This window comes from Pongo pygmaeus, chromosome 22 (assembly GCF_028885625.2).
Source record: "Pongo pygmaeus isolate AG05252 chromosome 22, NHGRI_mPonPyg2-v2.0_pri, whole genome shotgun sequence".
Lineage (NCBI taxonomy): Eukaryota > Metazoa > Chordata > Mammalia > Primates > Hominidae > Pongo > Pongo pygmaeus.
Window position 1 is genome coordinate 59,223,390 of NC_072395.2, and position 21,636 is coordinate 59,245,025.

The following is a 21,636-nucleotide window of genomic DNA, read 5'->3' on the forward strand; positions in this document are numbered from 1 at the left end:
TTTTCCCTCATTTACCACTGAATACAGAAACTGATAGCTTATATATTTTGAATTTGGTAAAAGACTCTTCCCTGTGTGTGTGGATTTTGCCTGTAGGAACACAGGACTCACCGCTGTAGATACTTGCAGAAGCACTGAAGCTCCTGGAGGGTCTCCTTTGCAGTCTGGAAGATTTCCTCCACGAGAAACAAGTCCACTAAGTGGGCACAGACATCCTCACAGCAACGGGCCACACGGACCCTCTGGTCTGTGTCTACTGCATTCCTAGAAACAGGGCAATCAGCATGGAAGACGCTGTACTTGGGGCCCACAGACACTGAGGGCTTGCTTGAAAAGTGCAAGAGTCGGTCAGGCGCGGTGGCTCACGCCTGTAATCCCAGCACTTTGGAAGGCTGGAGCGGGTGGATCATGAGGTCAAGAGATCAAGACCATCCTGGCTAGCACGGTGAAACCCTGTCTCTACTAAAAATACAAAAAAATTAGCCTGGTGTGGTGGCGGGCGCCTGTAGTCCCAGCTACTCGGTAGGCTGAAGCAGGAGAATGATGTGAACCCAGGAGGCAGAGCTTGCAGTGAGTAGAGATCACGCCACTGCACTCCAGCCTGGATGACAGAGCGAGACTCCATCTCAAAAAAAAAAAAAAAAAAAAAAAAAAAAACGAAAAGTGCAAGAGTCGACCAGGCACAGTGGCTTACGCCTGTAATCCTAGCTCTTTGCGAGGCCAAGGCAGGCAGATCACTTGAGGTCAGGAGTTCGAAACCAGCTTGGCCATCATGGTAAAACCCCGTCTCTACTAAAAATACAAAAAATTAGCTGGACGGCCGCGCACGGTAGCTCATGCCTGTAATTCCAGCACTTTGGGAGGCCAAGGCGGGCGGACCATGAGGTCAGGAGATCAAGACCATCCTGGCTAACACGGTGAAACCCCGTCTCTACTGAAAATATGAAAATTAGCCAGGCATAGTGGCGGGCTCCTGTAGTCCCAGCTACTCAGGAGGCTGAGAATGGCGTGAACCTGGGAGGCGGAGCTTGCAGTGAGCCGAGATGGCGCCACTGCACTCCAGCTTGGGCAACAGAGTGAGACTCCATCTCAAAAAAAAAATTTGGCTGGGCATGGCGGTGCGTGCCTGTAATTCTAGTTACTTGGGAGGCTGAGGTAGGAGAATTGCTTGAACGCGGGAGGCAGAGGTTGCAGTGAACCCAGATCGTGCCACTGCACTCCAGTGTGGGTGACAGAGCAAGACTCCGTCTTTAAAAAAAAAAAAAAAAAGTGCAAGAGTCTGCATCCTCAGTATTAAAATGTAATTCCATCTTCACTGTAAGAGAAGCTTTAATACTTAAACTACAGACACCTAAAAAGACAGGGTAAAAAGAATTAAGTGGTACAGGGTGCCAAATTATAGGTCCATAGGGGCCCTTGTAACAGTTAAGAAATAAACCTTTATCTTAATAAAATAGTCAGAATTTTTAATTATTTTAGAGACAGGGTCTCACTATGTTGCCCAGGCTGGAGTACAGTGGCCACCACAGGTGCAGTCATAGCACACTACCTGGAACTTCTGAGCTTAAGTGATCTTTGCACCTCAGTCTCTTGAGGAGCTCAGACTACAGGTGCCTGGCGTAGAATTTGTAAATTACTATGCAGACAACCACAAAATATTCTCATCAGCAACATCTGACTTGTGCAATCAACTGGAAGTGTCTCAAATATATGATAAATGCCAGTGGCTACGAAGGATGGCTGACTATGGTCATGTGGTGGCAGCCCTCATATAAAAGACAATTTTTTATCATAAAATTCTGTCAGCCAAGGGAGCACAGAGGACTGCATCAAATACAATTGGTCACAAAATCAAAGTAGCTTAGACAGGCAAGACCCATTTCTAATAGCCTATCCTCAGTGGCGCAAGACACAGCCTAGGGCACAGCCAAAGCTCACTCTCCTGGCACAGCAAGACACCAGCGTTTCACTTACTTCAACTCCTGGGAGCAGGTTTCCCTTACAAACTCCATCATCACGCGTTCCATCAGCTCCACGGCCAGGCCCCGGCTCAGCTCACTTAACACCAGCTCTCTCTCTTGTTTCAACCTACAGGGAAGAGAAAAAATACACAAGGGTAATGTTTAAGAATAAAAATAAGTACTGTTTGTTTTACTCCCTGGCCACGCAGACAGGGATTGAGGTGTGCTGCCTGAGTCGGCAGGCCACCCCTACTCCAGCTACCCTGACACCACCTCCCTTCCCCTGCCTTTCCTGGCTGGGAAGGGCCACTGCTCACGGGTAGGTGTGGCCTGAGGCGCTCCATCCACCCCCTGGGCTGAAGCATAGGAGGACATGAGTGGGTCAGCAGGGGTGGAATGGTAGCACAGTGGACAATAGCAGGAGCATCACGGCCAGGGTCAGTTCTTGCCTGTGTCCACACTGAGCTCCTTATTTGGCTGCGTGGACAAGACACACTTACCTTTCCTCTTCAGCCCGCTGCCTCTCCTGCTCCCTTCGCTCCCTTTCCTTAGACACTTCTTCGGCTGCAATGTGCCTCAAAATGCCCGTGGTTGCAGCTGTTAACAAATCCTCCATAGCAGCATTAGAAACACTAAACAGAGCAAAGGGGATAGCATTCAAAATCAGAGTCAAGGCCGGATGCGGTGGCTCACGCCTGTAATCCCAGCACTTTGGGAGGCTGAGGTGGGTGGATCACGAGGTCAGGAGATCAAGACCATTCTGGCCAACACAGTGAAACCCCATCTCTACTAAAAATACAAAAATTAGCCAGGCGCGGCAGCACACGCCTGTAGCCCCAGCTACTCAGGAGGCTGAGGCAGAAGAATTGCTTGGACCTGGGAGGGGGAGACTGCAGTGAGCCGAGATCGCGTCACTGTACTCCAGCCTGGGCGACACAGCGAAACTCTGTCTCATTAAAAAAAAAAAGAGAGAGAGAAAAATATCAGAATAAAAAAGCCAAGTCATTGACAAGGAAAAAAAAAAAACACACAGGTTGACTGTCCCTAATCCAAAAATCTGAAATCCAAAATGCTCCAAAATCTCAAACTTTTTGAGCACACCATGTCATGCTTTTCAAAGGAAATGCTCATTGGAGCATTTTAGAATTCAGATTTTCAGATTTTTAGGTAAGAGATACTCAACTGGTGCATATAATACAAATATTCCAAAATCCAAAAATATCTGTAATCTAAAAACCCTTGTGGTCCCAAGCATTTTGGAGAAGGGATATGCAACCTGTACCTGTTTGGCTGCCAGCAGAAAAATTATGCCCACTGTTAGAAGCACACAATCTACCAAAACTGACTCATGAAGAAACAGAAAAATCTGAGTAGACCTATAACTAGTAAGGAGACTTCCAAACAAAGAAAGGTATAAGACCAGAAGGTTTCACTGGTAAATTCTATTAAACACTAACGAAAAACTAACCACCAATCTTTTTCAAATCCTTTCAAAAAACTGAAGAGGAGGGAGTATTTACTAACTCATTTTATGAGGCTAGCATTGCCCTAATACCAAAGACAGACCAAAGACACTATAGGAGAACTATAGACTGAGCAGGCACAGTGGCTCATGCCTGTCATTGCAGCATTTTAGGAGGCTGAGGTGGGAGGATTGCTTGAGCCCAGGACTTCAAGACTAACCTGGGCAACATAGAGAGACCCCATCTCTATAAAAAATTAAAAAATTAGCCGGGTATGGTGGCATGCACCTGTGGTCCTAGCTACTTGGGAGGCTGAGGTGAGAGGATGGCTTGAGCCTAGAAGATCAAGGCTGTAGTTAGCCATGATTATGCTTTTGCACTCGGGTCTAGGTGACAAAATAAGACCCTGTCTCAAAAAAGAAAAAAAAAAAAAGGAATAAAGAAATAAAAAGGAAAACTACAGACCAATATTCCTCATGAATATGGATATAAAAATCCTCAACAAGGCCAGGTGCAGTGGCTCACACCTGTAATCCCTGCACTTTAGGAGGCCGAGGCGGGCGGATCACGAGGTCAGGAGATCGAGACCATCCTGGCTAATAACGGTGAAACCCTGTCTCTACTAAAAATACAAAAAATTGGCCAGGCGTGGTGACAGATGCCTGTAATCCCAGCTACTCGGGAGGCTGAGGCAGAGGAATCGCTTGAATCCGGGAGGTGGGGGTTGCAGTGAGCCAAGATTGTGCCACTGCACTCCAGCCTGGGCGACAGAGCGACACTCCGTCTCAAAAACAAAACAAAACAAAACAAACCAAACAAACAAAACAATTTAACCTAGGAGGCAAAAACTTTATACGTTGAAAACTACAAAGCATTGTGGAAAGAAATTAAGAATGACCTAAATAAATGGAAAGAAATCCCATATTCTCAGATTATAAGATCTAATATTGTTAAGATGACAATACTGGCCAGGTGCAGTGGCTCATGCCTGTAATCCCAGTACTTTAGGAGGCTGAGGCAGGTGGATCACTTGAGGCCAGGAGTTCGAGACCACCCCTGGACAACATGGCGAAAGGCATCTCTACAAAAAATAAAAAAATTAGCCAGGATGGTGCCCACCTGTAATCTCAGCTACTCGGGAAGCCGAGGCAGAAGAATTGCTTGAACCCAGGAGCTGGAGGTTACAGTGAGGCTGAGATCGAGCCACTGCACTCCAGCCTGAGCAACAGAGCAAGACTCCATCTCAAAAAAAAAAAAAAAAAAAAAAAAGATGACAGTACCACCCAGAACAATCAACAGATTCAACGCAATCCCTATCAAAATCCCAACAGCACTTTCTGCAGAAACAGAAAAACTCATCCTAAAATTCGCATGGTATCTCAGGAGACCCCAAATAGCAAAACCATCCTGAAAAAGAAGAATGTAGGCGAAAATCTTCCTGACACTGTATCTGGCAATAACTTATTGGATTATGACTCCAAAAACGCAGGCAACTTTATGAAAGGAAACTTCTGGAGGACTGGGCGCAGCTCCCCGCAGCAAGCAGCAGGAGGGGAGCACCAGATGCCACTCACCCCAGGGCGGCAGCTGCGTAGGCAGCGCCCGCAGAGCCAACTTCCTCACAGTCCCTCTGCAGAGCCTCCTGGATGAGCTCATCCACCACCTGCGCCAGGTCCTGTGGAGAGACCAGCATGGGGTGGAATGGAACGTCCCACCCAGGGCAGAAATGCTGGGTAACATGTTGTCACCGGACAGTCTGCAGGCGTCTCGTGACAGAAGCAAACAACCCCTGACACGGGGTCGGCTAGGCTGTTGCAGGAAAGGTGTCCCCTAGCGAATGGAAAGGTGCCATCTGGAGAGGAAGGCGCCCTGCGGATGGCCATACAGCGCCCTGGCCTAGCCATCTCCAGTCTACGTCAAGCAGCCTCTGTTTCTGTGGCCACTCTATGCTCCCCCCCAGGACTCCGTGATCCCCAGATGGGCTGGTGCCCAGTGCCTGCCCCGAAGCAGCCAGAGTGGCACAATCCAGTCTCACAACCATAGAGTCGACAGGCTCTACTCAATATCAAGGCACCTGTCGGGACCATGCCCACCGTGAGGCCACAACCATCAAGGGGCACATCCACCCCCAGGCCAGGCCGGTCAAGGGGCTCACCCACCCCCAGGCCATGCCCATCAGGGGCTCACCCACCTCCAGGCCATGCCCATCAGGGGCTCACCCACCCCCAGGCCATGCCCATCAGGGTGCACAGCCACAGAGACCACACACACCAGAGGGGACACGTCCACCCCGAGGCCACGCCTATCAGGGGGCACAGCCACCCCAAGCCATGCCCATCAGGGGGCACACCCACCAGGGGACACGCCTACCCAGGCCACACCCACAGGGGACACGCCCACCCCAGGTCACACCCATCAGTGGGGACACCCAACCCCAGGACATGCCCTTCAGGGTACACACCCACACTCAGTCCATGCATACTGGGGTCCCATCAGGGGGACATGCCCACTCCAGGCCACACCCACAGGGGACACACCCACCAGGCAGACACGCCACCCCAGGTCACACCCATCAGGGGGCGCACAATGCTGCCAATGATCCCGTCAGGAATAGACGGGTGTTGAGTTCAGACACACAGGGGCTCAGGCCGGTGCTGTGACAGGAAGCTCCTGAGATGAAGACGGACTCCAGAATGAGCCTGAATAGGTGGGCCCCACCTGAGGCTGAGTGATTCTAGGCAGGACCCCTCTCTGGACTCTCCTGAGAGACCAGGCGCCACAGCCCCACCTCATGGGGTGATGACTAAGGACGTTTGTGCACAGTGGGCTTCCCAGAGTCCAGACCTAGAAAAAAAAGAGTCCCTACCTCGTCAGAGTACATGGGCACGGGCTCTGGAGGCGGTGGCTCAGGCTGCACAGAGAGCTGGAAGAGGCTGGGCGCCACAGATGGGGTCAGTGCCAGGACAGGAGGCACAGGCACTGGCGAGGGCGCAGGGGCTGGTAGAGACTGTGGGAGACTGGGCAGGGGTGCATCCGGCTCTACACCACACTCCTCTCCTCTCCCTCCACCTGGAAGGAAACATACAGGAGAAAACATAGCTGCAGACACAGGGTGCCTGGCACCACGGGGACCAAGGTCGGTGCAGGGACAGCCCCAGACCACCCACAGTGACCCGGAGGACTGGCCTGCCCTCCAGGAGACCAGCTACATGGGACAACATACGCTTTGCATGTAAAACAAGCCCCAGGATGTCAGGGAGCCAGGAGGAGGGCTTCAAAGCCCTCAGTCCACTCCCAGTGAGAACCATCTGAGCATGAGGAAGAGCCACACCCCTGGGCCCCAAGACAAGACAGGTGCTCAGGTTCCTGGGAGACGTCCCAGTGGGAAAATGCAGATGCCCAGGCTCCTCGGAGGCGTCCCGGTGGGAAAATGCAGCTAGTCCCCTCACTACGACTGCAGCTTCGCTCACCTACTGTGTCTGAGCCGGGTCTCTGGGTGCTGACGGGCAGCTCCGCGGCCAGGCTCTCCCCGATGTACTTGTTCTGGGAGTTGAAGCTGCACACAGGGGTGTGACGAGGGACGGGGGGCAATGGCCCTCCGTTCACAATTTCCCCGACCGACACCGTCAGCTTCCTGGTAATAAACACCGACTTCCTGGTCTTGGATAATCCCTCTGGTTCCAGGAATGCAGACCGGTTCAGCTCCACACAGCTACCCAGACCACAAAAGACCCCCGAGGGTGTCACCAGGGGAGAAGACAGCTTCGCCCTCAGTGCCCCGCTGAGTACTGCAAGCTCCTTGGACGTCACCACAGCCACGTGTAAATAACAGAAAGCAGTGGCCCGGGTCCCACTGCTGCCCACCCTGGCGCCTCTGTAGGTCCCTGGAACCACTGAGCCCAGCGTGTTAACAGACACACGCTGACTCACTCCTGCTTCCTCGCTGGCTCAGCCAAAACCGTCTTATTTTGTGAGGACACAACCGGAAGGAGGAGACAGAACCGGGAGGAGGAGACAGAACCGGGAGGAGGAGACAGAACCGGACGGAGGAGACACAACCGGGAGGAGGAGACACAACCGGGAGGAGGAGACCGGACCGGGAGGAGGAGACCGAACCGGGAGGAGGAGACCGGACCGGGAGGAGGAGACAGGACCGGGAGGAGGAGACAGGACCGGGAGGAGGAGACAGGACCGGGAGGAGGAGACACAACTGGAAGGAGGAGACAGGCAGGAGGCAGGTGAGGAGTTACAGGAGACAGGGTGGGGAACTAGGCACCGGGTGTTGAGTGTAAGCTGCCGGTTTCTGAGAGAGCATCTGTGAGTCTCACCACTCTGACTGCTAAGTACTGGAGAAGACTCCGGCTGGCCTGCGGGTGCCTCCATCCCAGCCGTCAGAGGTTGTCCGTCATTGGCTGGCAAAGGCAGTCAAGGGAAAAAATAAGGAAGGCCCTAACTTTTATCTTTAGGTTCGTTGGCAACTCGTGAAAAGGACTGATTTTGGAGTCACAAAGAACTTGGTCTGAGCCCTCAATGTGCTGACAGCCAGGGTGTGACCTTGGGAACACCCCCAGCCATTCTGAGTCTTGTGTGTTCACCTGCATGGCAGAGGGAATGCACCTTCTTCAAGTCAGGCAAGCAGCCAGCCCCTCACAGCCCTTCATCAGAATTAACAAGAAAAAAGGAGACAGGGGCCCCGCATTTCCACTCTCGGCTCTTACCCGTCGGAAACGGTGAGGCCGTGGCAGGTGAGGAAGTCGGTCGCCTCTTCACAGTCTCTGAACAGCAGCATGCGCACCACGCCATCCAGGGGAAAGACGGTAGATCGCTGTGTGCTCACCGTGTACGCGAAGTTGAGCGCCCGGAGAGCATCCTTGCGGATCTGAAAGGAGGAGCCAAATCACTGCAGTCTCAGAGGAAGGCCCAGTCAGACACATGCAGTCAGCCCATGACCACAGACATGGCCAGCGTGGGGCACATGGGCTCCTCCTGGGCTGAGTCCACCAGAAGGCGCTCTGGCAACATGGAACCCAAGCTTAGAGATCGTAGGCGGTCTGCTCAGGGGCAGTGCTCAGGAATGCGTGCCAAGCAAACACTCTCACAGAGAAGGATGGCTTGTGAAGGTTTTATTGATAAGAGAAATCATGAAACAAACTGCCCATCGACAAGGCCAGGTGAAGTCAGCTGTGCAGCATCCACATGACAGAAGGCCAGGAAGGTGCTGCAGAAGGCCCCAGAGACCATGGAATGCCAGCAGGAAACCAATCCCGTGGAATGACATATAATAGTTGGAGACAACTGTTCACGGCATTCTAACAAGAGCCTTAAAAAAAAAAAAAAAGAAGACAAAGACCAGGTGCAGTGGCTCACACCTGTAATCCCAGCACTTTGGGACGCCAAGGTGGGAGGATCACTTGAGCCCAGGAATTCAAGACCAGCCTGGGCAACATAGCTACATCCTATTCTCTACAAAAAAAATTTGTTTTAATTAGTGGGGCTTGGTGGCATGCACCTGTGGTCCCAGCAACATGGGAGGCTGAAGTGGGAGGACTGCTTGAGCCCAAGAGGTTGAGGCTGCAGTGAGCCTTGATCACACCACTGCACTCCAGCCTAGGTGACAGAGTGAAAACCAGTCTCTTAAAAAAAAGACAATGGGACTGGGTGCGGTGGCTCACGCCTGTAATCCCAACACTTTGGGAGGCCAAGGCAGGTGGGTCACTTGAAGCCAGGAGTTTGAGACCAGCCTGGCCAACATGGTGAAACCCCATCTCTACTAAAAATACAAAAATTAGCTGGGTGTGGTGGCACGCACCTGTAATACCAGCTACTAGGGAGGCTGAGGCAGGAGAATCGCTTCAACCCGGGAGGTGGAGGTTGCAGCGAGCCGAGATCACGCCACTGCACTCCAGCCTGGGTGACAAAGTGAGACGCCATCTCAAAAAAATAAATAAATAAAAATAAAGGTAAAAATAGACAAAGGAAAAAATGAAAATCCTAACAAAAATTATGCTTGAGTGCTGGGACTTTGGTGCCTAAGCTGTTAGTCCTCTTCCGATGTTCTTTAATTCAACCAACACTGATCAAGTGTTTGCTCTGTGCCTGGCACCGTTTTTAATGCTGAGAGTACAACAGTGAACAAAAACACAATCCCTGTCCCCACATAGCTGACGTGCCAGGGGAGAGACCAATGCCACAGAAAACAAACACATCAAACACACGGAATGGTGATTTAGTGCGGCAGATGGGCAGGGAGAACATGGAGCGCTGGCAGGGGCCCTGCTGAGGGCAGCAGCCAAGCCTCGCCTGGCCTCAGGGAGGTGGAGACAGCGCCGTGCGGCTCTGCGAGTGTAGACCAGCAGTGGGAACAGCAAGCACAAAGCCTCTGAGCAGGAGTGCACAGGGCTGCGGGGACAGGAGGCTGCCTCTGTGCGCCACTGCCGGTGAAGAGTTTTTCTAAAGAAAAATACCTGAATATCTCTTTTGTTTAAAGTTATTAAAAATGGCCAGGCAAGGTGGTTCACACCTGTAATCCCAGCACTTTGGGAGGCCAAGGTGGGTGGATCACCTGAGGCTAGGAGTTCGAGATCAGCCTGGCCAACATGGCGAAATCCCATCTCTACTAAGTTAGCTGGGCGTGGTGGTGGGCTCCTGTAATCCCAGCCACTCAGGAGGGAGGCTCAGGCAGGAGAATCGCTTGAACCCAGGAGGCGGAGGTTGCAGTGAGCAGAGATCGTGCCACTGCACTCTAGCCTGAGCAACAGAGCAAGACTCCATCTCTAAATAAATAAATAAATAAAGTTATTAAAAATGGTCAACATTCTACTAACACTCAATCATGTATACAACATTAACTATGTTTTATTTTATTTTTGTTTATTTTTTTGAGAGGGTCTCTGTTGCCCAGGCTGGAGAGTGCAGATCTTGGCTTACTGCAGCCTCAACTTCCTGGGCTCAAGTGATCCTCCCACCTCAGCCTCTTGAGTAGCTGGAACTACAGAAGCATCCCACCACACCTGTCTGGCTGACTTTTTTTTTATTTTTAGTAGAGACAGGGCCTCCCTATGTTGCCCAGGCTGGCCTTAAACTCCTGAGCTCAAGCAATTCTCCCACCTCCCAAGCCTCCCAAGGTGCCAGGATGACAGGTGTGAGCCAAAGCACCCAGCCAATATTAACTACAAGTGGCAAGTGGTGGAAAACCTTTTCATTTACTCCAGAATATCAGTTCTGTTTGGCAACCTGCAGATCTGACAGCAAGGAGCAAACCTGCAAAAGACCCTCTGACCGTGACATGACTGTGGGTTTAGTCAGTGTTTACAGGAGGCCCTGATGTGTGACCAGAGAAATGACCTGGAGCCACAGACCAACCTAGGCAGGTCCTGAGATCTCCCAGGCAGCATCCTCCCCACACTGCGGCCACTACGGGCTTGTGGCAAGGAATCCCGGCAGCCTCCTTGAAGCCGCTGCCAGAATGGGCAGCAGAGTGCGTGCGAGGTGAGGTGGCGCTCTGTACGGCGGGCCGCGGTCCTGGTCACGTCGCACTGAACGGAATCATGCAGGGCCTAGAACAGCAGGTGCTACAGGGGCTGCTCTGTCCTCATCCCCAAGTTCCATGGAACTGGAACAAAAGAACCGACTGGAAACCTCAAGACACAGAGTTTACTCTGCGCAAACCCCAAGGGAGGGACTGGCCTTCCCATTGCCTCTGCAACCCTAGCACACGGCAAAGCACAGACACTGAGGCACCCACTGAAAGGAACTTAGCGCCATCAGCCTCACTCCAGAAACTTCGATTTAAAACACGAAGCATTTCAAAGTCAAAGATTTTGTGCATATGAGATTTTTGCTTTTTAGTTAGTTTTCACGGATGATGATAGTGCTGAATTCAACCTATGTTTTCCTAAAGAGATTTTTCTTATTTGAACCATAGAACTGTATTTTCCATTGCACAGCCTTTCCGGATGGTGACCAACGGTGATAACCCCTATAAAACAGGGCAACACCAGTAACCCCTTCATGGGGCTGCTGCAACGGTGACACAGCGTCAGCCTGAGACATGCTTTGAAAAGCCTGGAATAGGAAAGCACTCAAATAGCACAAGAACCACCTGCTTTCTTCCAACTCTGTAAGCACAGCTCATGTACTCACCTGACTGAAGTAACAGTGCAAAAGACAAGCATTCAGGTAAGAAGCTGACTGGACCAGTTTGAAAAATCTCACAAAATTATTACTGTTCAATGCAGCAAAAGCCTGAACAGCAAATTTCACCTCAGATGAGTTTCTAACAGCAGGATGGAACTGTTGTACTTCTCTGTTAATTAAAGGAGAGAAAAGGGATTGGAATGTTATTTTTAATAAGACCAAATTTTTATGAAGATAGATCTGATAAATAATAGATTTCACTGGCCAGATGCAGTGGCTCACGCCTGTAATCCCAAAAAGTGGGGAGGCCAAGGTGGGAGGATCGTTTGAGCCCAGGAGGTTGAGGCTGCAGTGAGCTGTGATCACATCACTGTACTCCAGCCTGGGTGACAGAGCAAGACCCTGTCTCAAGTAATAATGAGACTGGATTTCAACCATACTGAGAAGGAGGGTCTTACTGGTGAAATGTGCCGTTAAATTCATAGTTTACTAACTACCACGCTTGGGCTGGTTTGACAAAGGTTTCCTTCAAAACGATAACGAACAGAATAAACAAATTCAAAAAGCAATTTAGGAATCAGTTGTCAAAAAGTTACTTTAAAGTAATGCCAATGGACTGTCAGCTGTGCTGGATGGTAAAGTCTAAAAAACAGAAAACTTAACTCTTTTTGTTTAGAAATGAATTGATTTTGACTAAATTATTCGTGACGGAGAACAAATGCTTGTCACGTAGAAAAAGACAATACAGCAATCTTTCATAACCAGTTTAATTTTTTTTTTTTTGAGACAGAGTACTTGCTCTATCACCCAGGCTGGAGAGCAGTGGCACGATCACAGTTCATTGCAGCTTCAACCTTCCGGCCTCAAGCAACACTCTCATCTCGGCCTCCCAAGTGCTGTGATAACAGGCCATGGGCCACCACACCTGGTCTTTTTTTTTTTTTTTTTTAAGAGATAGGGTCTTGCTTTGTCACCCAGACTGGAGTGCAGTGGCATGATCACAGCTTACTGCAGCCTTGACCTCCTGGGCTCAAGGGATCCTCCCACCTCAGCCTCCCCAGTAGCTGGAACTACAGACACACATCACCACACCTGGTTAATTTTTTTTTTTTTTTTTTTTTTTTTTGGTCGAAGGGTCTCACCATGTTGCCCAGACTATACAAGGCTTAATTTTAAAATTTAAAATCAGCCGGGCACAGAGGCTCATAACTGTAATCCCAGCACTTTGGGAGGCCGAGGCAGGTGGATCACCTGAGGTCAGGAGTTCCAGACAAGCCTGGCCAATATGGCGAAACCCTGTCTCTACTAAAAATACAAAAAAATTAGGCGGGCATGGTGGTATGTGCCTTTAATCCCAGCTACTCAGGAGACTGAGGCAAGAGAATCGCTTGAACCCAGGAGGTGGAGGTTGCAGTGAGCCGAGATCGCACTACTGTACTCCAGCCTGGGCAACAGAGCAGGACTTGGTCTCAAAAATAAAATAAAAATTTAAAATCAATCACACATCTAGATATTCTATCACACAGTTCTTGAGGAAAATACAAAGCTAAAAAGAAGAGGTTCACCATTGATAGGGGAATCTTAGAACTAAAGGGGACACTGTCCACCATAAGTCCAGCTTAACCACAAGCAGAGGGTCCACCACGAGCAGAGGGCCAGAGAGCTCGCGAGACTTCGCATATAAGCGTCTAATTATGGATCAGACCAGGGTTTTACATTCATTCATTCTCACTACCCCATTCTTCGCATTTTTGTTTCACACAATTTTTTCCTCTCTTATTACTTAGATCTTTGACAAAACTATCTGGGAACAGGGAACTGCTAACAACCCTGCAGGGCGCCTGGAACTCCCTCTCCTGGTTCACTCACCTGTCTCATGAGGAGGATTACTTCCTCATTTTCTCACTGGTGAGGAGAAACTGTTTTCAGAAATGAACATGTGGGGCCTACATCAGATGTGCTGGTCCCAGGGCACACCCCCATCGCTCTTCCCCCAGCTCAGCTCAGCCGACTGCAAAGCCAGACCAAGGTCCTCCACTATCATCCCAACATCTGCTACCAGAGAGAATGCTGCACTATTGGCTACTGCCACTCCTGAAAGCTCTTCTCCTGTTTAAAGCCTGCCTTTTCAGCCACCTTAGGACAACTTTTGGATGTGAAAATTCACCTTAGGATGTCTCCCTTGTTGAGACTGAGCAGAACATTGTAGCCCTGGAACTCCGCTTCGCTGGCACAGAAGACGCCCTTGTTTCTCAGGTCCTGGTACATCTCCTTCAAGCTCTGCAGGCACTTGGTCATGTTCTCATTATTGATCTTGGCATCAAAGGAGGACATGGGCTCCTCACACATGAAGTGGGCACAGTGGATGTGAAACCGGGTGCACTTCTCAATCAGGGACACCGTCAGGGGGTCACAGAGGTGCTGCTGCGTGATATCCTGGCCACAGGTGGGGGGAGGATCACACACACATTCCCATGCAAAGAGGCAACTGTGAGAAGGATCATGCTACGACCTCAATTTCTCACTTTTCAATTTGAAACAAAGCCCATGATGCACATTTTAATAGGACTTTGTAGTGACTTAAATAAAAGTCCTGGGGTTTTCTTTTTTTTTTTTTTTTTGAGACAGAAGCCAGGCCGGAGTGCAGTGGTGTCATCTTGGCTCACCGCAACCTCCGCCTCCCAGGTTCAAGCAATTCTCCTGCTTCAGCCGCTCGAGTAGCTGGGACTACAGGCGTGTGCCACCACGCCAAGCTAATTTTTGTATTTTCAGTAGAGACGGGGTTTCACCATGTTGGCCAGGCTGGTCTCAAACTCCTCACCTCAGGTGATCCACCCACCTCGGCCTCCCAGAGTGCTGGGATTACAGGCCTGAGCCACCACACCCGGCCCACAAAAGTACATTTTTGTTACAGATAAAATATATAACAGAGTAAAATAAAAATATCAGTTTGATTTTGGAATTTGCATGGATTTTTTAGCATCCAGGTTGGAGGCAGCCAATACCTTCCGTATGCCACGCGTGCGGTTCCACACGAAGTCATACCAATCCCGCAGGCTGCCCTCCTTCTGGTCCATGATCTGCGTCACCAGGTAGTCCATGGTCCTGCCGAGCACTGGCAAGGGCCGCAGCTCGTGGGGCAGGGGCTCCTCCTGATCCGCCGAGGACCGACTGTACTCTTTCACGGCTGCTGCGTGGTCCACCTAGAGACATGAAGCCGAGACAGGCTGCCCATGTGGCATACCTTGGGCCAGGCACGGTTATGCCTGAAAATGAGGGGGAAAATCACATACACACCCACACAAGATCAGTATTTGAGAATATATTTTTCAACATAAAATTTCTATTAAAAGGTGACAATCAAAATTCAAAGACAAATTAAGAAATTTGATTTTGGCAAATATGACAAGCAGTTAAGATACGAGTGTGTCATGACAAACAGGAGGAATGTTAAGTGAAGGCACATCTGCCAGCCTCCAAAGCGGAGAGATGGGACAGGGAAGGGCCTCAAGCATTTAAAAGGTCTCAGGCCTGCTCACACACCAGATTGTCTACACAGAGCAGAAGTGAAAAAGAGACAGGCGGTGAGGACTGCTGAGGGCACAGCATCAGGGGCCGGCTGCCCACCTGGGGCCTGGAGCTGCATCTCCCACCTCAAAAGGAGGCTGAAGACGTGGCCAAGGGAATAGGCAGAGATGTACACAGGACGAGGCCCTGGGCATGTGCCTCTCCTGGGGCAGTGGCCCTACAGTGACATGAGTTGCTGGGCTAGGGACCCTGCACCAGGCGAAGGGTGTATAAAGCCACCAGCCAGGAGGAGAAGGAGAAGCCCATAAGCAAAATTCACAAAGTCCAAAAGGATCTATATTGGTGCAGCTTTCTGGGGAAACAATTTGGGAAGATACACTGATAATGTTCAGGAAAGGTCATACCCTCTGATGCAGTAATTCTTAGGATCTGAAGAAAATAATATAAATACCAGAGAAGCATTACATACAAGATGCCAAACAATATTGTTAATAGAACTAAAAATTTAGAAACAGCCCATCTACTAATGGTAAAAATGCAGAGTTTTGACAGAGCTACTAATAATATGCTGTCATTTTTAAATGCTCGTAGTTTACCCTAACAAAGGAAAATGTTCATGACATAGTTTTAAGTGGAAAAGATACACATAAAATTGTATCTAAAGCATAATCTCGAATGTGTAAAACATAAGCATAGAAAGAGACAGGAATAAGATCGTAAAAAGAAAAAAGTTAGCAGGATGTGGTGGCTCACGCCTGTAATCCCAGCACTTTGGGAGGCGGAGGTGGGCAGATCACTTGAGCTTAGGAGTTCGGGACCAGCCTGGGCAACACGGCAAGACCCCATCACTGCAAAAAATAAAACAAGTAACTGGGCATGGTGGAGCATGCCTCTAATCCCAGCTACTCTGTAAGCTGAGTGAGAGGATCACCTGAGCCTGGGAAGTTGAGGCTGTAGTGAGCCATGATTGGACCACTGCGCTTCAGCCTAGGTGACAGAGTGAGACCCTGTCTCAAAAAAAAAAAAAAAAAAAAATTTGAAAAACAACTTTATTTAAAATAACTTGCATCTATACCTTATCATGTATAGGTACCAATTACAGAGTGAACATCTCACAATGCAAAACAGCTCTATATGATTGTTAATAGCACAAATACCCAACACCATCTAAAACAAACACCCAAATCAAGTATGTACAGAAACGACAAAAGCAGCCCCGTCCCCTGCCCACACTCCATGGGGAGATGCAGGGCTCTACCTGGTCAGTCCCCGGGACGACTTCAAACACGCTCAGCTGGCTACGGGTCTCCCGCATGTACCTCTCCTTCTCAGGACACATATCCAGGCAGGTGCCAACAAAAGTCCTCGCTTTGTCCAGATCGGTTCTCTTCACCCGAGCTAAATTACGTCCAGTAAAAGGTAAGAATGTACCACATGGTTAGCACGAACCTACAGAAGTGTATTCTCATAATGATAAAAAGAAATTAAAACTTAAAACACACACACACACATTACAAAAGAAGCTATTCGGGAGGCTGAGGCAAGAGAATCACTTGAACCCGGGAGGCGGACGTTGCAGTGAGCCAAGGTTGCGCCACTGTACTCCAGCATGGGTAACAGAGCAAGACTTCATCTCAAGGAAAAAAAAAAAAAAAAAAGAAAAATTCTAATACCTAATAATAATTTTATTTAGGTATTAGGTGATATAAAAATCACCATATCAATGATACGATGTATGATGGCAGCTTTTATTACTATATGTTACTATATTAAGGAAACATGGTGATTATGCAAATTATCCACGGCTTTTAAAAAAAGGAAACTCCTATAGCTGATTTTTTTTTTTTTTTTTGAGATGGAGTTTCGCTCTTGTTGCCCAGGCTGGAGTACAATGGCACAGTCTCAGCTCACCACAACCTCAGCCTCCTGGGTTCAAGCCGTTCTCCTGCCTCAGCCTCCCAAGTAGCTGGGATTACAGGCATGTGCCACCATGCCCGGCTGATTTTGTCTTTTTAGTAGAGACGGGGTTTTTCCATGTTGGTCAGGCTGGTCTCGAACTCCTGACCTCAGGTGATCCACCAGCCTCGACCTCCTAAAGTGCTGGGATTACAGGCGTGAGCCACCACGCCCAGCTTTTTTTTTTTTTTTTTTAGACAGAATCTCACGCTGTCGGCCAGGCTGGAGTGCAATGGCACAATCTCGGCTCACTGTAACCTCCGCCTCGCCAGTTCAAGTGATTCTCCTGCCTCAGCCTCCCAGGTAGCTGGGACTACAGGTGCACACCACCGCACCCAGCTTGCTTATTTATTATTTATTTGTTTATTGTAGAGATAGGGGTTTTGCCATGTTGGCCAGGCTAGTCTTGAACTCCTGACCTCAGGTGGTCCACATGCCTCAGGCTCCCAAAGTGCTGGGATTACAGGCGTGAGCCACCACGCCCAGCCCGGATGAAATTTAAGAGAAAAAAATTGGCAAAGAGAAGTACCTGTGTTTTTTACTTTTATTTTTGGTCCCTGCATATATTTTTAGTATTAATGGAATACTTGCTTTTTAGCAGGTAATACATTCACACAGTTCAACATCGTAACAGTGTAAGGATGCCCTGTCCAAGATGGAGCACTCCACCATAACCTCTGCCCTTCAGAATCCCGCTCCCTCTACAGACAGGAGCCTATTCTTTTGCATCCTCCCACTACTATTTTATACATACATTAGCAAACATATTTGCACATTTATGTACACATACACACAACACTCACTCCAAGAAGACTGGCTGACTATGAAGATCAGACACAGCACATCAGAGGCTCTAAGACTCAACAGCAATAGAGCCCAATGGAAAGGAGCTGCTCCCGCCCTGCTGGCACCCAAGATGACGACCTCACCAGGCCCCTAGAACCTCTGCCACCAAGTGCCATACCTTGCCGCATGATCCTGTCCCTCTGGTCAAGCAAGCGGTACTTCTCCTTGGATGTCTCAGCCACAGTGCCTATCAGGGTACTGAGGGAGAGCACACATGGCCCGAGGCCCTCGGAGCCCTCGGAGGCTGAGTCAAAAGAGTCTCCCTCGAATTGGTGGGCCTTTAGAAGACTTGGCTTCTTCACTGGGGAGCTATAAAGTAAACACCACACTGAGGGCCCTCGTATGAGGACGGCCTTTAGAGCATTTTCGTTTCTGAACACGTCCCCTCATCTTTCAAGATTTTCTGGTCCTCTAAAGCTGAGAAACTACAAGCACTGAAATAAGATGAGTTTTGATAAAGATGGTAATGAGCACAAAAGCGTTATTCACATTATTCACTGACTTTAATATAATTTTGAAATATTTCATACTTTTGAAAAACAAAATAGCCTGGGCAACATAGGGAGACCTCATCTCTACAAAAAATTTAAAAATTAGCCAGGCATGGTGGCATGTGCCTGTAGTCCCAGCTACTCGGGAGGCTGGGGTGAGAGGATTGCTTGAGCCTAGCAGGCGGAGGTTGCAGTGGGCTGAGATTACACTGCTGCTCTCCAGCCTGGGTGACAGAGTGAGGCTCTAACTTACCACCCACCGGAAAAAAAAAAAAAAAAGATAGGCTCATTTAAACAGCTAAAATGAACACTTACTGATTTCTATCTCAAAGAAATAAACTCAGCATGAAAAAAATCTTTAATATCATAAGGAAATATTATGCCTACATGTTTTGAAAGAGAAGTTATTTTGGTAGAAAGACATACTAAAAGGGATCAGGCATTCTCTCTCAGCTTCCCCATCTTCTAGCTTTCATCATTTTCTGAACTTGAGCAACTAAACTGCTCATCACAAAACGGAAAGTGAGGGAAATACATTGGCCAAAAGATGAAAAGATGGATTCAGCCGGAGATCTGTCAAAGTAGGCCTGGTGTGAAAAGCAAAAGCCTTTGAGAACAGAGTTCCCCAGACAGACAAGGTAGCCAGGGCACTTCACATCGCATGCTGGCTAACACAACTAACACGGGCCGACCGTGTCTGCTTCACTGTGATAAGCTGCACCTGCAAAAAGTCATGCTGCCCTTCCTTTAGGAGACAGCCTTTTTTCTTTTTTTTTTTTTTTTTTGAGATTGGAGTCTCGCTCTGTCACCCAGTCTGGAGCGCAGTGGCGCAATCTCGGTTCACCGCAAGCTCCGCCTCCCGGGTTCACGCCATTCTCCTGCCTCCGCCTCGCGAGTAGCTGGGACTACAGGCACCCGCCACCATGCCCGGCTAATTTTTTGTATTTTTAGTAGAGACGGGGTTTCACCATGTTAGCCAGGATGGTCTCAATCTCCTGACCTCGTGATCTGCCCGCCTTGGCCTCCCAAAGTGCTGGGATTACAGGCATGAGCCACTGCGCCTGGCCAGGAGACAGCTCTTTAGGGAAAAAAAAAAAAAAAGTCATGCTGGAAACTGCTGAAAGTGATTATTAGAAACGCATGGTTTGGCCGGGCATGCATCTCTAGTCAGGAGTTCGAGACCAGCCTGGCCAACATGGTGAAACCCCATCTCTACTAAAAATACAAAAATAATAGCTGGGCATGGTGGAGCGCACCTGTAATCTTAGCTACTAGGGAGGCTAAGGCAGGAGAATTTCTTAAACCCAGGAGGCAGAGGTTGCAGTGAGCCAAGATCGCACCACTGAACTCCAACCCGGGCAACAAGTGAGACTGTCTCAAAAAAAAAGGAATGCATGGTTTATTACAGCCAGTTAAACGTCTTGAGGGAAAAAGTTATTGCTCATACATTTATATGTCAAGTGAACTGCACTTAACTGCAGTGGGATTCAGGACAAGTTAGATGAGCAAGATTTGCTACTACAATCCTGTGAGGCAAGCAGCGACCTGCCACAGGGCGCCAGCCTGCGTGTGTCCCACAGAGCAGGCACTCTGTGCAAGGACAGAAGTTCTGCTGTCCTAAGTGAGCAGCCTCCCCTGTATCTCCTGTAGCTGCAGCTGAAAGGTCTACACCAGCTATAACAACCGTGTGATGAGATTCCCCCACAGAAAATGCCAAGATAGAAACAAGAAAAAAAGGCCAGCTCCAAAGGAAGGCTTTCTCAGCAACGTTGGCCCTAGGGTATGTGAGAACAAGACAGGACAGAATCACTGCTCTCCACCATCTCTGCAACTGGCAGTTACCAGTGTCAGAAAATTCTCTCTTCTGGCTGGGACCACCAACCCCACACAGACCCACCTCCTCATGGCCCATGCTTGCAGGAAGGGCAGAGCCCCTGCCCCTCCACCCACAACCATCCCTGGCAACTGGCTTTTGTCTCCTCACCACTCCCCATAGTCTTGCACCCTGACTCAGGTGTCGCTGTAGGGCGCTATTTCCTGGTCCTTCCCGAATAAGGTCATTAGGAGGGACCGATCCCACCTTTTATTCAGGAGGCTGCTAGCACCAGCCCTCCCTGCGGCCTTGCCAAGAGGGGAGTGCTGAAAGGGTGCATCCTCTGTGCTCGGGCTGACTTCACCGTCACCTGGTTTCTTCTCCTTCAGGGAAAAGGGTTTCTTATTGGGGCCTGTGGACATAGGAGGCAGAAAAGAGTTTATGCAATCACAGATCACCTGGTACTGGATTTTTTCACTCTGTTTCTAAGAAAGTAATATTATTTTCATTGTCACAGGAGGTTAGAGAAGAGCCCAAGGAAATAACTGTGAGATGCAAATCCACTCAGAGCCAGCCTCCTCCACTGGCTGGGGAAAGGGTTCATGCTCAAAGGGTTTGGACCAAGAGCATGAGAAACTGAAAAGAGGGTTGTGCACAATGGCTCATGCCTGTAATCCCAAGATCAGACTGGGCAACACAGCGAGATCTCGTCTCTATTAAATAAACAAAAATAATTTTTTAAAAAAGTGAAAAGAATAATTGAAAACTCACTTATTTTCTTCCTGTGCCAAAAGATAGCCATGTCTTTATGCAAACTTTTCCCCTTCTTTCTAGCCAGGGCTGCAGATGCCTGGAAAACAGTCCACGACCGCCAAGTGTGAGTATATCAGGAAACCAAAGGAAATGGGATTGAAAACTCAAATGCAGTAAGCACAAGAGACCATTCAAAGGCACCAGGAGCCCCTGTCCTTTGCACGACAGTGATTTCTCCACTCACACGTCTGCTGACTGCATGGTCTCTGGCTGTGGCAGCAGCAGTATTCATCTCCCTTACCTGTCTCACAAGCATGTATTTGCTCTTTCCCCCTTTTTTTTTTGAGACAGAGTCTCGCTCTGTCTTCCAGGCTGGAGTGCGGTGGTGAGATCTCGGCTTACTGCAAGCTCCACCTCCAGGGTTCATGCATTCTCCTGCCTCAGCCTCCTGAGTAGCTGGGACTACTGGCATCCGCCACCACACCTGGCTAATTTTTTGTATTTGTAGTAAAGACGGGGTTTCACCGTGTTAGCTGGGATGGTCTTGATCTCCTAACCTCAGGTGATCCGTCCACCTCGGCCTCCCAAAGTGCTGGGATTACAGGCGTGAGCCACCGCGCCCGGCCCCTTTTTTTTAAATTAACAACTTTGCTTCATAGAACTCACAAACTTGGCCTTGTTGGCATTTG

At 49.2% G+C, this 21,636-nt stretch overlaps 1 protein-coding gene across 2 annotated transcripts in view; it reads right to left on the bottom strand.

The window, feature by feature from the left end:
• MCM3AP (minichromosome maintenance complex component 3 associated protein) overlaps window positions 1-21,636 on the bottom strand; it is a 50,421-nt gene that overhangs the window by 23,789 nt on the left and 4,996 nt on the right. For both annotated transcript variants that reach the window (XM_054468377.2, XM_054468378.2), the window contains exons 4-17: window positions 20,966-21,044; window positions 20,462-20,606; window positions 18,009-18,199; window positions 16,347-16,486; window positions 14,566-14,763; window positions 13,728-13,996; window positions 11,567-11,729; window positions 8,143-8,303; window positions 6,895-7,136; window positions 6,291-6,493; window positions 4,999-5,099; window positions 2,462-2,593; window positions 1,975-2,088; window positions 112-264 (exon numbers count right to left, since the gene is read on the bottom strand). In XM_054468377.2, the coding sequence (XP_054324352.1) occupies window positions 112-264; window positions 1,975-2,088; window positions 2,462-2,593; window positions 4,999-5,099; window positions 6,291-6,493; window positions 6,895-7,136; window positions 8,143-8,303; window positions 11,567-11,729; window positions 13,728-13,996; window positions 14,566-14,763; window positions 16,347-16,486; window positions 18,009-18,199; window positions 20,462-20,606; window positions 20,966-21,044 (2,291 nt within the window). The remainder of the gene's footprint in view (window positions 1-111; window positions 265-1,974; window positions 2,089-2,461; window positions 2,594-4,998; window positions 5,100-6,290; window positions 6,494-6,894; window positions 7,137-8,142; window positions 8,304-11,566; window positions 11,730-13,727; window positions 13,997-14,565; window positions 14,764-16,346; window positions 16,487-18,008; window positions 18,200-20,461; window positions 20,607-20,965; window positions 21,045-21,636) is intronic.